Source organism: Nansenia antarctica, assembly GCF_963989245.1.
Source record: "Nansenia antarctica genome assembly, chromosome: 19".
Lineage (NCBI taxonomy): Eukaryota > Metazoa > Chordata > Actinopteri > Argentiniformes > Microstomatidae > Nansenia > Nansenia antarctica.
The window spans coordinates 11,107,055-11,121,608 of NC_137692.1; the positions used below are offsets into that span (position 1 = coordinate 11,107,055).

General features: G+C 42.7%; 1 protein-coding gene across 2 annotated transcripts in view; it reads right to left on the minus strand.

The window, feature by feature from the left end:
* LOC308174168 (cGMP-dependent protein kinase 1) overlaps nucleotides 1-14,554 on the minus strand; it is a gene marked incomplete at both ends in the record, with an annotated part of 94,729 nt that overhangs the window by 50,264 nt on the left and 29,911 nt on the right. For both annotated transcript variants that reach the window (XM_080549239.1, XM_080549238.1), the window contains one exon: nucleotides 10,213-10,326. In XM_080549239.1, the coding sequence (XP_080405365.1) occupies nucleotides 10,213-10,326 (114 nt within the window). The remainder of the gene's footprint in view (nucleotides 1-10,212; nucleotides 10,327-14,554) is intronic.

A 14,554-nucleotide genomic window follows, 5' to 3' on the forward strand; every position in this document is an offset into this window, starting at 1 on the left:
GGACAAAAATCTGGTAATATGAATATGTGTGCCACTTGTTTTTGAAGCATTTATGTCGTTTTGAATGCTGTGCTTCATCATTTTGCAGGATATATGAGATGTTTTGTACCTCGGGTGTGTGGTTTTGTGAATTGTGTTACGTGTTTTGAGAAAATGAGCCCTGTTTTCAAAAATGTGTGTTAGCTCTTGAGAAAAAACGAACATTTTGAGGCAAGTACTTGTACTGGAGCAGACAAGCTGTTTCTGTACACTACATTCTGCTGTCAGCACTACCATCATCAATTACAGTTTTTCTCAATTGCGTTCACACTAACACTGGAACTTGAGACACAATGAACGAAACCTGAAACTCATGTACCTTATCTCACACCAATCACAGAATCACACTCCTCATATGGGAAAAACACCTATTGCTTTTCAATTAGCAATCATAGCTTTAGCAATAAAAGGGCCAAAGGTGAGCTCTTCTGTGTTGGAGAACAATGGATGCCATAACTAGTGGTCGGCACCTTGCAGCTCTGTAGTTCGGGTTAGGTGACGTTTTCTTTGGACGGTAGTCATTCACGCGTACCTCCTGAGTGTTCTTGATCTGTGGGACAGTTGTTTTTCTTGGTTGGTGAGCATTCTTCGATCATCCACTGGAGAAGTCTTCCTCGGTCTACCAACCTGTTTGTGATTTCTGAGCTCACTAGTGCGTTCCTTCTAGTTTAATGACGTTCCAAATTGTTGCTATTGATGTTTGAGCTTTTTCAGTCTTCTAACGGCTTCCTTGACTTTCATTGACACATCTTGTTCCTCATGTTGACACATACCGATAGCAAACTCTACGGCCAAATGCAAAGCCTAAAATCAACACTAGATATTGAAAGCTCTCTTACACCTACACAAATGATCTAATGGAACTTAGTTCTGACTTACCAGAAACATCTGTCAACCCAATTGTTCTAAAATAGGGGGAATATGCATAAAAAGTATTTCTGAACGGAGAAACCTATATGTACACAAATACTTAAAAAATAAATAAATGTAAAGGCTGTATCTCTACCGTAACCTGAAAATAATAAGTTTGATTCAAAATCCAAACTTTTGGAGTATAAAAGAAGAGAACATGCTTCCCTGTCCCGTTCCCTCCACTGAGAGAGGAGAGGAGCGAGAGGGGGGGCGAAGGGAGTGGTGTTGAAGGCTGTATGAGACTTCAGAACCACACAAAGATAGCTGCTATCCCCTCCAGAGTCAGCCCCGAACCTCCCAGAGGACTCCATCACTATGGCAACCCAGCGTGGAGATCTAGGAGAGCCAACCGGAGCCTGGGGAGGGGAAGTGACAGACTGACAGACAGTATCTAGACCTCCCTTCACACCTCACTATCCCCCAAGGAACCCCCCCCCCCCCAGGGACCCCTTGCCCTTTAAACCTGGGTGCAGCAAGCCAGCCAACAGTCACACCTTCGGAAAAAATCAATCAGCTAACTCTGTGTGTAATTAATTAATTGATTAATCAGTCAATAGTGATTAAGGTGCATGGTATGGTTTGTCTATGTGGGTGCTGACTGTGTTGTCAATCAAACTGATATAGACCAAGGTACCCTACACCTAGCCTAGCTGAAAGCTAGACCAATTTGACAGAGCGCTGCATACATACAATGGTCTCGGTCAGGAACAACAGAGCTCATCTATTGGTTCTCACATCATTTGTATTTGCATTCGGGCGAGGAATCACGTGTGTGTGTGTGTGTGTGTGTGTGTGTGTGTGTGTGTGTGTGTGTGTGTGTCATACATCCCCCACACAGCCCAGAGGAGATCCTGTGTTATTCCTATCCAGAGCCACATCTCCAGCCTGCTGTAGCCATTTCCTCTCTGTTCCATAAACATACATCCCTCATCGTGACACTCACTAAAACACACGTTTCACTGAAATATCAGTCCACATTACACTGTGCGCATTTGATTTAGAGCTATGGAGTATTATGTGTCTTCAGGATTGGGCTGTGTAGAATTCCTTCTATATTTTGAATTGAGTGTAATTGTATAGTTAGTTTATCAGAAAAAGTGGCATTGGTTAGTTAGTCTGTCAGTTTCTGTCTAGTTTCGGCTGAAAAGCTTTTGGTTATTGTCGAGAGTACCCATCTAGCTGTGTTTGAAGATGTTGGCTGGTCATTTGTGGGATAATCACTGTCTGTAGGACTGCTGATAGGTGGGAGGGACTTAGAGTGAGTCAGCAATGTGAATTGCCATTTTTACACCTCCCTGATGTCACAGTGCCAGCTGTAGCGTCAGCCTCAGCCTCTCAGCCTCTGTGCACAAAGACAAGGGAGTCGATCTGTGTGAGTCCATTGAGAAGGCGCACGCGGCTGAGTTGTTTGCTTTCGGTATTGTTGTCATTGTATTATACAACAACGGTATTGTTGGATATTGTTAATATCCCTCGATAGAATCTCAACTGCTAGAATGAGTTTTCTCCCCCCATCCCTACTATGTCACCTTTCCGTGGGGTACTTAGACGAGGTACTTCTTCCTCGCCGTAGCAACCGATCCAATCTGGTCGTGATCTGTGTTGTTACTGGAGGTGTCTGGAACTGCCTAGTCAGGAGTCAGGAAAGCAGAGGCTATCGCCTTTGCTCCTTGGCTCTCACTGAGACATGGCTCACATGAGAGAACACGGCTACTCTCCGCTGCCTACTCCTTCTCTCACACCACTACAGCCTCTGGTCGAGCCTCTGGTTGGCATGGGGCTCCTCATCTCACCTACGTTGACATGAGGGGTCATTTGACCCCTGTGAGAAACGAAAAATGTAATATCTGTGCACTCGATCAAATTTCAGGACCCTCCTTTCATGACTTTTCCTAAATATGTGCGTTCTACCCCCCAGTATCCTTACATTTTCAAAATCACACCAGGATAAGCTAGTATAAAGCTATTTTGCAGTTTTTCTGTGTAGGAAGCAGTCTAATTTACAAGCGGACAACTAGTGGTCGTTGTGTGTAAATAGCAGCTTGAGCATTGTAAAGAGGTGGCTCTTTTAGTAGGTAAAAAAGGCACGGCTGTTCTAGTGTTAATGTTCTTTTTCTATCACACCCGTCCATATCCTCATTTGAATTGTATGCAGTTTTCTGTTACCAGGTCAGCTTGGTGATTTCCTAGATGAGATGGTTGTCCTTCACAGCGTCTTCGCTGAGGTCATTAAACCACTCACTCTTCCTGGATGACTTCAACATCAAATCAGATTCACTCTGGATTTCTTAACACGAGAGGAGCCACAGAGTGGTCTCGGTGATCGAATTTCAGGACCCTCCTTTCATGACTTCTCCTAGATATGTGCGTTCTACCACCCAGTATCCTTACATTTTCAAAATTACTTATTCACTGAATCGTCCACTGTAATTGCCCACGCACATAATGTGTTGTGTGTGTGTGTGTGTGTGTGTGTGTGTGTGTGTGTGTGTGTGTGTGTGTGTGTGTGTGTGTGTGTGTGTGTCTGACATGGGTTCCAAACGATGCAAACATTTCCCCGCTACCTCCCCGCTCCAACATGACATGACATCACAACAACCACCCCTGCTAGATTCTCCTGGCCCTGGTAAACACGGGGATGTGTGTGGGGGAAGGCATAGCGACTCCATTCAGGCTTTGCCATGTTCTCCCGTTCCTAAGGAACTTGGGGATATGTCATTTTTGATCGTAGCCCCCCCCCGGGATTTGTTGACCTGTTTGCCTGCCATATTTAGAAGTCACCATTCCATTGAAATGCTAAATGTTTTCTATTCAAATCCTTGATCATCCTAACGATCTTACATCTCTAAGAGTGATATTCTCATCCCCCTCCCTTGTAACTTTTGTCATTTTTAATGCTGGTATGTTCTGACGTTCAAGTTCAGTGTGCACCACACTCTGTTATAGTTTAGTTTCACCTATTAGTGAAAAGAACTGGAAGAAAATAAATGAAAGAAAGGAGAGAAAGAGTAGTATTACAGAACGACAAATCATTCCGAATGTTATCGGTTTTAATATTTCACTATCGTGCCAACATAAGCAAGATGGAAATGTATCTGACACATTGTTGTCATGGCAAGAGAATACTGAGATTTGTGGCAAGAGAAACCGGCGTATAGGTGAGAGCCTGCCCTTTGTTTATTGATCGGAAACGATCAAGAACAAGATTAGGCTACCCTCCTCCACAAAACAAGGAATGCAAAACCCAAAAAAATCTGAAGGAATTGGCCTACAGACAATCACGACAGACAATGACTTCACGTGGTTGTCTTTGGCAAACACTCTTTTGGCAAACAAAACCACAATTGTTGGCCCAATTAATAAAATCAGACGAGAGTTGCCCCCGTGTACACAGGCACAGACAGAAAGATTTTCCAGCAAGGGAAAAAAATAAAATAAATTGCCACGCTTCTGCTCATGTTCACGTATGTTCACGCCAATTCTTCCCAGTAAAAAGTAAGGTAATTAATATCAATAATAATATAAAAAAGCCATCATCCGTTGAAACTCTCTGATGCAGTGTGCTGAGGGCTGGAGAAGCCAACCTCACGGTCTACCAGGCAAAACCTAAGATGCCTCCTCAGCACACTGCATCAGACAGTTTCAACGAATGATGGCTTTTTTATATTATTATTGATATTAATTACCTTACTTTTTACTGGGAAGAATTGGCGTGAACATATGTGAACATGAGCAGAAGCGTGGCAATTTATTCCGGATAAATAAATGGAGCACAATGTGTACCGAAATGTTATATGATTTTTAACATTTATAACGTCACCCAAGTATTTGCAAGTAAATACAAATGTAACTTGAATTATCTGTCTCTCTGTCTGTGTTCGTTTGTTTGTCCACTGCACATTGTAACCTACTTGTTCTTCTTACTTACACATTTACTTGTCAAATACACGCTCTGTGTGTTTCTATTCATGATGATAATGTCTGTGTTTCTATGAATTCATAACTCCTCAAAAAAAGTTTGGAAACATTATTTCAGTCGATTCTTTCTCCCCTTTACTAATACCAATTGGTATTGTATTTTATATCGTTGGAAAGCCTGCTTAGTCACCTTTACAACGAGGTACAACTTGTAAGGATCATGCATTCGTGGAATGAGTAACACAGCTAAACGTGTGGGTAGCGGCCCAAAAACATTTGCCAAAATCCCCATGCAATATTCTTCTGTTGGTATTCACTCTTGTTGACTATGATTGCAACATAAACAAGATGGAAATGTATCTGACACATTGATTGTTGTCATGTCATGTCATGTTGGAGCAGGGAGGTAGTGGGGAAATGTTTGCATCGTTTGAAACACATGTCAGACACACACACACACACACACACACACACGCACACACACACACACACACACACACACACACACACACACACACACACACACACGGACAACAAATGTATGTAGGTGGGCAATTACTGCGGATGGCTTATCAGGCAGCGGAAACCGCAAATACATTATCAAGCTGCGAAAAATACACTTGATTACAAATCAATCAATCAAATCCCAGCCTGATGACTCTGTTCTTCCACCTCTGCTGGCTACGTGGCAACGCCGTCTCTACCAGGACATGGCGTTCGCTCTGCTCAGTCATGGTTCTTCTCTGTCTTAGCTCCCCAGTGGTGGAATGAGCTTCGTAGAAACACTGATGACCAGTTAGCGGACTCAGGCTGTTTGAAGGGCAGGGGCGAAAAGAAAAAAAGGGCACCTACTGCACAACATGGGACCCCATCAGTGCACATGGTCAAGTTTAGACCATTGGAAGGGCAGCCAATAGGGCACATCCTCTAATTTCGCCACTCAAAAGGGCACTTTAGTGCGACGTTTTTCAACTGTGGGGGCACACGGTCAAGTTTAGACCATTGGAGGGGCACCAATAGGGCGCATCCTCTAATTTTTGCCACTCAAAAGGGCACTTAAGAGAGACGTTTTTCAACCGTGGGGGAACCAGGAGGGGCGGTCGCCCCCCCTGCCCCCCCATTTGAGTCCGCCAGTGCTAATGACCCATCTCTTTAGGGTACACCTGGGGCCTTCCCCCTCCTCCTCTAGCACTGTGACTGCTGATGGCCCTTTATCTTATTTATTGTTTTACTTGACTTGTATAGTTCATTCACTTACTTAGACAAATGTACATATTGTAAGTCACTTTAGATAAAAGCTTCTGCTAAATTACTTCAATGTAAAAATTGATATTTCTCTGTGTATGTGTGTTTGTAAGTGTGTGTGTGTGTGTGTGTGTGTGTGTGTGTGTGTGTGTGTGTGTGTGTGCGTGCGTGCGTGCGTGCGTGCGTGCGTGCGTGCGTGCGTGCGTGCGTGTGTGTGTGTGTGCGTGCCTGTGTGAGTATGTGCATGTGTTTGTGCATACAATACTTTTCCTTTTCTTTATAATCTCTCCCTCTCTAACTCTCTCAACCTCTCTCGTTCTCTTTGTCATGTTTCAATTGAACAGGGTTGTAAAAAGAACAAACTGTGGATTATTATATAACTTCTCTCCTAGACAAAAAGCCATTTCCTTCATTAGAAAAACAGAAAGAGTGGTAACAGCCTAGCCCTTCAAAAATAACAGAAACTACATGCTTGCCATATCAATGGCAACATTGATATTTAAGTAAAGGTCCTATGAACCACTCAAGCAAAGTGGAATCAATGTGTTGCGTTTCACCTTGACTGGGGAACAATGATACCGGAGTTGTTCCGCGCTCCTGGTGACAGGGTGACATCTCCTCTCACTATCTGCTTTGGGATGACTCATAGGCCACATCCTGTCTGACTCCACACACTGAGTGTGTTATTACGTTTATTATTCAATCTGTATTTGGATTCAATCTGTAAGAGGTCCTACTGAGACCATGGGCTCTTTTTTAGAGGAGCATAAAGATAATAAAGATAATACAATTAGTACATATTAACTACAATGAGTACATATTAACTACAATGAGTACATATTAACTACAATTAGTACATATTAACGACAAAGGCTATTTACACAATAATCAATTATAAACATGTACACTCCTCGGATGACAGATCCTTTATCAAGGTCTTAAACTGGGTTTCAGCCAGTGGCGTAGCGGACGGGCCCGCAAGCGACGCACCGCGGGGGGGCCCCAGCCACTAGGGGGCCCCCTAACATTGGATCTTTTTTTTTTAATTTTTTTTTAAAAATAATTTAAAAAAATATGAAACAAAGAAAATAAGTGGCCCTTCATTGTGTCAAGCTTAATTTTAATATATAGGCCTATATTAAAAAAGATATACATAGTTAGCCGTATCCAATAGCAACATGACTTTGACGTCACACGTAGGCAGCGAGACACAAGGAAAATGAGCAAGCGAAAATACAATACAAAGTACAATAAGCATTCTTTAGGTGGTGGTAGATTCTCTATTCGGACATTCGGAGTGAAAGAAAAACAACATACAGATGATAATTCACACAATATAATACCACGAAAGCGTACAGCACTAAACAATAACATTTATTTGGGCAGCATCATACTCAAACTCAGGCAGAAGGGCAGGGTCCGGCCAGGTTCACAGTCACAGGCTGTCAGTGCATCATAATTCAGCATGGTTAGGCTATATATAGCTGCTTCTTTTTCTATTCTACTATTCTATTCTACTTCTGCTGTCTGCGTCTCCCTGGGTATTCCTAGACCAGATGGCAAAAAGTAAAGAAATGCCACAATATACCAGGACTTAAGAAACGAGATGTCCAACAAAGGATTTGACAAACCCTGGCCAATTTTACGCAACAAGTAGACTCTGATGCAGCGGAGACAGGGTTGCCAGATGGGCTGGTTTTTGGTGGATTTAGCAGTTTTTAGATTGGTTAGGTTGGAAATTCTCAATCCCATCTGGCAACCCTTAGCGGAGAGTCTACAGCTTATATGTTTACAGATATCGCGCTGCTGTGCACACCACACTTTGTTAAAAGAAATAAAGCTTGTACTTTTCTACTTATAATACATTCTACTGATGTAGTCTACCATTTGGTTTTAGTTATTGCTCTCACTTGTTTGTACCTTTTGCTAAGTCAAGCATTTATAATGTAGAGTGCATATTGCGAAATTTCGCAACGTCAATAACGCATCGGCCTCTAAAAAACGCACTTTTTTTTTTTTACCTCCGTTGCGAAAGGGCCCCCGCCGCCACCTTGCGGGGGGGCCCCGGGATTTTGCGCTACGCCACTGGTTTCAGCTAAACATGAACGCTTTTGAAATCGGACAACAATTATTGAAGTCACTAGTGTTACCTCCTTCAAGAAGTGGGACGCCATACCTTTGGGACTAAACAAGCCAAAAAAAAACTTTCACACATAAGAGCTTTCCCGGTGAATTTATCTGGTAAGGGGCACGTGTGAACGGATTTTACAGGGAAATTCGGCAATTACCCTGGTCAGGACCTTGTGTGATTCCATGGACTTTAGAGGGAAGGCTGAGGAGTGAACCGAAGCCTGAGCATTGCCTGGTCCGGCACGTAAAGGGTTACGTATGTCTGACGCAAGACGTTTTCACCTGGAACAAGTTAACCAATCACAGCGAGTAGCTTCTCACTTTGTACATTTGGTTTGGTCCACTGATGTTACAGAGTTGGCTAGTTAACCCACATCACATCATGTCAGCCAAAGTAGTGATACATATAATTCCACAACTGGATACTACCTCATTTCCAATCACAGTCAGCTAGATTACTTACTTAGCTAGCTTACTTCCTTATCAAATGTACATTTTGTGATATAGACGCATTACGGAGCACACACACCATCTCCTCCCACAGCTGACCTGCATCGGACAGTCAGCAGGGAGAGAGCCCGCAGCGCAGAGCGCATAAGACCTGCCCAGACCCCCAATATCGCTACTGCTAAATATAATTCCACAACTGGATACTACTTCATTCCCAATCATAGTTAGCTAGCTTACTTATGAAATGCACATGTGATATGTTTACGCAGTGCGCACCAGTGACATTTCCAGTCACTCCCTCGCTTCAACTGTGTCAATTAATGTGAAAAATAGGATGATGAATACATATACAATGGAGGTATGATCACTATTCACGGATGTCATTTGCACACACCCAACTGTGCCCTCGTCTCGTTCAAATTCACGTCTACTACTTTCCAGTTCTGCGTCCAGTTGAATGCGTGAGTCAAGTAGCTCGTGCAAACCAAGGAATGCCATTGACATGTGTGGAAAAAGCGCAGCATGGTAATCTCAGGGCATTTATCTCATGTGTGAACAGCGAAAATCATTGGCGGTCCCGGGTTTGGGATTCTATGTAATTTACAGGGAACTGAGAATTCAAACTAATTGGCATGCAAAATGTGTGAATACAACCCTAGTATCAACGCAGTTGACATTGAGTTCAAAACGTTTAGTCAGAAATTGTAAATGTAACTTAAATTCGAATCAGCATTAAAACATTGTAGATATGTGACAGCAGCTGGTGAAAGGGGGAACAAGTCAGCAACCAATACAAATGTTCAGATGACACACTCACTAGTCAAGCCAAAATATTGCAATGCAATGGATTCAGTGAGTAATCCCCACTACTCTACACTAACTAGGTTATGCAAATGAACCATAGTATCTGGAGTCGAAAAGAGTTGACTCAGAAGATAAAGAATCAAGTTCACGAATCATATATGTGTCCCATACACCCATACGCACGACTCCAGAAACGTTGGTTTATTTGCATCAGAATAAGTGTCTCTTCTTCTGAGGCTGGTTCCATGCTGGTTCCATGCTGGCTTCATTGATCATGCAAATAACTTATTGTCTTTCTTTAAAATGTTGCTAATAGCAATTATGGTTGAAGTCGGTACAGTAAAGAATGAATAACTGTATGGTCAGTTTTGATTTACTATTATGAAGGTAAATCTTGGGTAAACCATTTGCACTTGGGAAATTGCACCTGACAAAATAATGTCAGGGAAGGATGGGGACATGGGTTTCACAACAACTCTATTATAACTGTTTCACAACTATGACACAATATTAAATGTCAGGGAAGGAGGGGGACATGGGTTTCACAACTCTATTATAACTGTTGCACAACTATGACACAATATTAAATGTCCATCGCATCAGAAAATAGTGTAACCATTAACTTCAAGGTGTGTGTGTGTGTGTGTGTCCGGCTGTCTGGCTGTCTGGCTGCCTGAGACAGAGGCACTGGTTTTGTTGTCGGTGGACACTCACTCTTGACTGTGGCGGTCCTGGTGCAGTTGTACAGGATAGCCAGCTCTCCAAACACCTTCCCAGGTCCCATGGTGCACAGCTTCAGACTCTCCTTCGTCACCTCCACCCTCCCGTCTGAAAGCACACACAGAAACACACGCTATTTAACACACAAACAAATGAAGCGAAACTACACAGCGAAACAACTATCCACACACTTTTTAGACTGTCCCTACTCAGTGCTCGGTTGCTCAGAGAAAGCAGTTGGTTGCTGTGTTACCGCTAGGGCAGTTTAACGTTTTGATTGAGCGCCTTTGTTGAAAAAGCTTTTACCTTTTTGTAGGAGAAAACTACTTTTACTGCAGCCAGAAATGCACATCCCACAGAACTTCCAGGTACACTGTGAAGCGATCTGCACTTTGTATGAATCAATGTGCCATTTGGTTGGAGGTGAAAAGGTAAATAATGAAGTACCCAGAATGTTTTGTATGCTGTTTTGTGTCTCTCGTGTATATATATGTGTGCTTTCTTGGCCAAGGCTCACTTGAAAAAACAAAATATATATATCTCAATGTGACTTCTCTGGTTAAATAATGGATACATAAATGAATAAATAAACCTCCGAAATAATACAGGCAGCAGGTACAGAGTACAGACACACATTACCATTATGAGTTCAGGTTGTGACTGTTTAAACCATCCTTGTTCAACACTGTCTTGGAAAAAAACATCCACATTCTACAAACAAAGAGAGTGAAGTACAAATGGAGTACAAAAGTGTGTCCAAACCTTTGACTGGTACTGTATGTAACATTGAAATGGTTCAACACATAAACCCTTAACACTAGTCAAACAGAAGGCAATCGGTGCAAGTGCCACTATAATGACATAGCTCCATTGTGAAACATAATGCCTTCCTCCTTCCCTGACTTTTCCTAAATGTCTTTTATTTTTTATTTTATTTTACTTGTTTTTCAGATTTTATCCCCCTTTTCACCCAATTTGGTATCCAATTGAACCCAACCTAGCATCCAATTATCCCCTGCCTATTGCGTAGGATCCGCCGCACGACCCCGTGGCCGGCAGCCCCAGAGGAGATCGCCAGGCAGACTAGCTGACTGGCTCCTCGAGCCCGACACCGTTATTCCGGCACCCCGGGGGCGGTGTTGCGCGACGGATCCTTGTCCGGAAATAGTCCTATACCTCCCTTTGGGAGCGGCCGCTCAATATGCCGCTCCCTGTGTGCCCTGGCCATATCCGGGTCTGGCGAGACCGGGATTCGATCCCAGTCCCCGGTGGGCAGCTTGCACTAGTGGCTAGTGCTTAGACCGCTGCGCCACCGCGGGGCGACTAAATGTCTTGTTTTTAACATAATAAGTAAAGCAAGTAGCCTTAGAGAACCGATGGTTCCGATGGTTCTCAAGCCTAATGGCCCATAGGGCAGGGGCCTATCTCCTGTTTCCGTAGCGTGAGGCAGCTTGATGTACAAGTCCACACCCTGGACATGACGCTCGTATGTCGCAGGGTCTTACCCCCAATCCAACCCCTCTAACATAATAATGTTGCTAAAATGTCAAAATCAAACACAGAAAAAGAAAATGGAAGCATTTCATGACTACCACAGCTTGTTTTGATAGCCAACTTCTCCAAGTCTCATCCTGAGGCTTGATCAACACCTGCTCCCAAAAGGCCTCACCTTAGCTGTTACCCTCATCATGATGAATCCAAACCTATGTCTGTAAATTAATGGACACACGTTCAATAGTTGTAAATGTGTAACTTATCACCATTTTGGTCTGTCCACCCACTGATCATGCTCAGTATTTGCTCTTGTCTAGTACCGGTACTACTATCTACTTTTCAGCGGTAGCTAAAGCGTGGAACACAGAACTTTGACTAAGTTTGTAATCATTATAAGCCAATTAGTAGGGTCCAAAACCAACATTCCATGACCACTCTCTGGCTAACATGTTTTGATAACTTATTTGACTTCTAGGGACCTTTTATTATAATATATATATATATAACAACAAACAAACAAACAAACAAACAAACAGATAAAACAAGTTAGTGGAACCGTCACTCAACCTGTTGAATTTAAAATGTATTATTAGCCAAATGTCAAATGATGTTGCCGAGCTTTGCAACAATGAAACCACTTCACAAGCTCTATAAACAAACTCTGAAAGTGCTGTACAAAACAAACACCTATCACAACTACAATATAATTAAGAAATGTAACCGACTGAGCTTAGACAGCTTATTTAAGCCTTGCAGACTCCTGTATGCTGTTTACAATCACTCAGGACCTTTCCCCACCACCACTTAAGCAGTTTGTCCTATATCACAAGGGCAATACCAGGACGACATGAGCTTCAGCAAGAGGGGACTGCGCAGTTTACGTCCACTCAATTTGTCCAGACTACTTTCTCAATCAGAGCGTCTGGAGTATGGAAATAATCCCTGGCCAATCAGCGTGAGAGACTGCAGTACCTTCGTTAGCTTCAAGACCAAACAAAAACATGTGGCTAAAGGCAAACCAATCCTGTGAACATTGGGACATTCTGATTTCAACTTATTTTAATATATATACTGTATGTACGTACGCATTGCTTCAAGCGTGTCGTATATGCGCATAATGCGTATGGGCTACCAGCTGTCATGGCTAAAGTGCACTTTGACTTTTATATCTTCCTCTCCTATACCAGTAGTCAAGGCTAAGAGGCACTTTTACATTTGAAAGTGTTTATTTATTTATTTTACATTTGAAAGTGTTTTTTGTTTATATATATTTATATATTTTTTTAAATATTATACAATATACCAGTCATATTCTGGAATGTGTCTGAATGTTAAAGTTCCATAAGTATAAGGAAAATAAAGTAATAGTAGAGTAGAGTAGAATAGTAAAGTCTAATTTTTTTTCTCCTTTCTCCACACAAAACACGGACCGAAACCGAACCGAAACCGTGACGCAAAAAACAAGGTTAATAAAGAACCGTGGGCCAACTGAGCCGTTGCACCCCTACTGCACACCAGAGCCCTGGACATAAATGTCAACTAAGGGCACATTTGATCCTCACTACTTTTAGAGTCTGGTTTAAAGATGTTGTATGAGCTTGTCGTATATAGCATCAACATGGAGCAAGAGGGAAGGGAGGTCAACTTGCCAATCCTTATGCAGTGATGTGAGAAGAATATGCTCTGACACTTGCACTAAGGTGTTCACATGCCAGTGAATACTGCTGGCAAATGCCGGGTCAATATGTGCCCTATACTGCCCTGGAGCAGATCAGTGAAAGGCAGAGAGGAGAGCATGTCATGTTTTACTGTAAAAGGGCAGTCACTCACATCAAACATGACAGAGGTTCTATGTTGTGGATAGATTTAATGTTGGCATATATAAGACAAGGCAACAGGGAGTTCTGGCTGTGGACTGCACTTAAATGGACTGCACTTATATAGCGCCTTTTTTGCTGCTCCAAAGCTGCTCCAAAGTGCTTTACAACGGCCTCTCATTCACCCATTCACACACACATTCAAACACCAATGGCGACAAGCTGCCATGCAAGGCGCTGGCCCGCTCACTGGGAGCAATTTTGCCCAAGGACATTTCGACATGTGGCCAGCCGGGGCTCGAACCGCCGATCTGCCAACCTTGCGATCATTAGGCGGCGACTCGACCTCACAGGCGCCACAGCCGCTGTGTGCAATACTAGTCATGCAGTGTCACTGAATATCAATATTCCACATAATAAGCCACGAATCCGGACAAGTTATAGTGTATACGTGGGGTTTTGTCTTTACCACTAATGCAAATACAGGACACTGTAGAAACTCACCACTCATGGTAACCAAGGACAGGAAACACACAAGATGAATTTAGCCACAGGGCTGTGTGATTCATGTTCAACAGCCTGGAACCCGTCCTTGTTGTTCATAATGACTTGGCATTAACTGGTATTGGCTCAAGTAGAGTGAAACACATCATTATCAGTTGATACAATTAGTGAAAAACCACAAATGGTATTTACACAGTGGTTTTAATCCAATTGTTCAGACAGCAAACACGCACGCAAACAAGCACTCCCGTAAAGTATGTATACACACACACACACACACACACACACACACACACACACACACACACACACACACACACACACAGGGATGTACCCGAATACAAATACGTTTGTATTGCTCGTTATCATTTGGGGAAAAACAGCCATGATTGACATGTCTGTGCGTCAGCCATTATGTTTCTTTAAATGGATTCATATCAGTGTGGATGGCCACAAGAAAAAAAAGCCCATTCTGTTTGCAACATAGGACTTTGATTTCATTAAGTAGTCATTTCATTTAA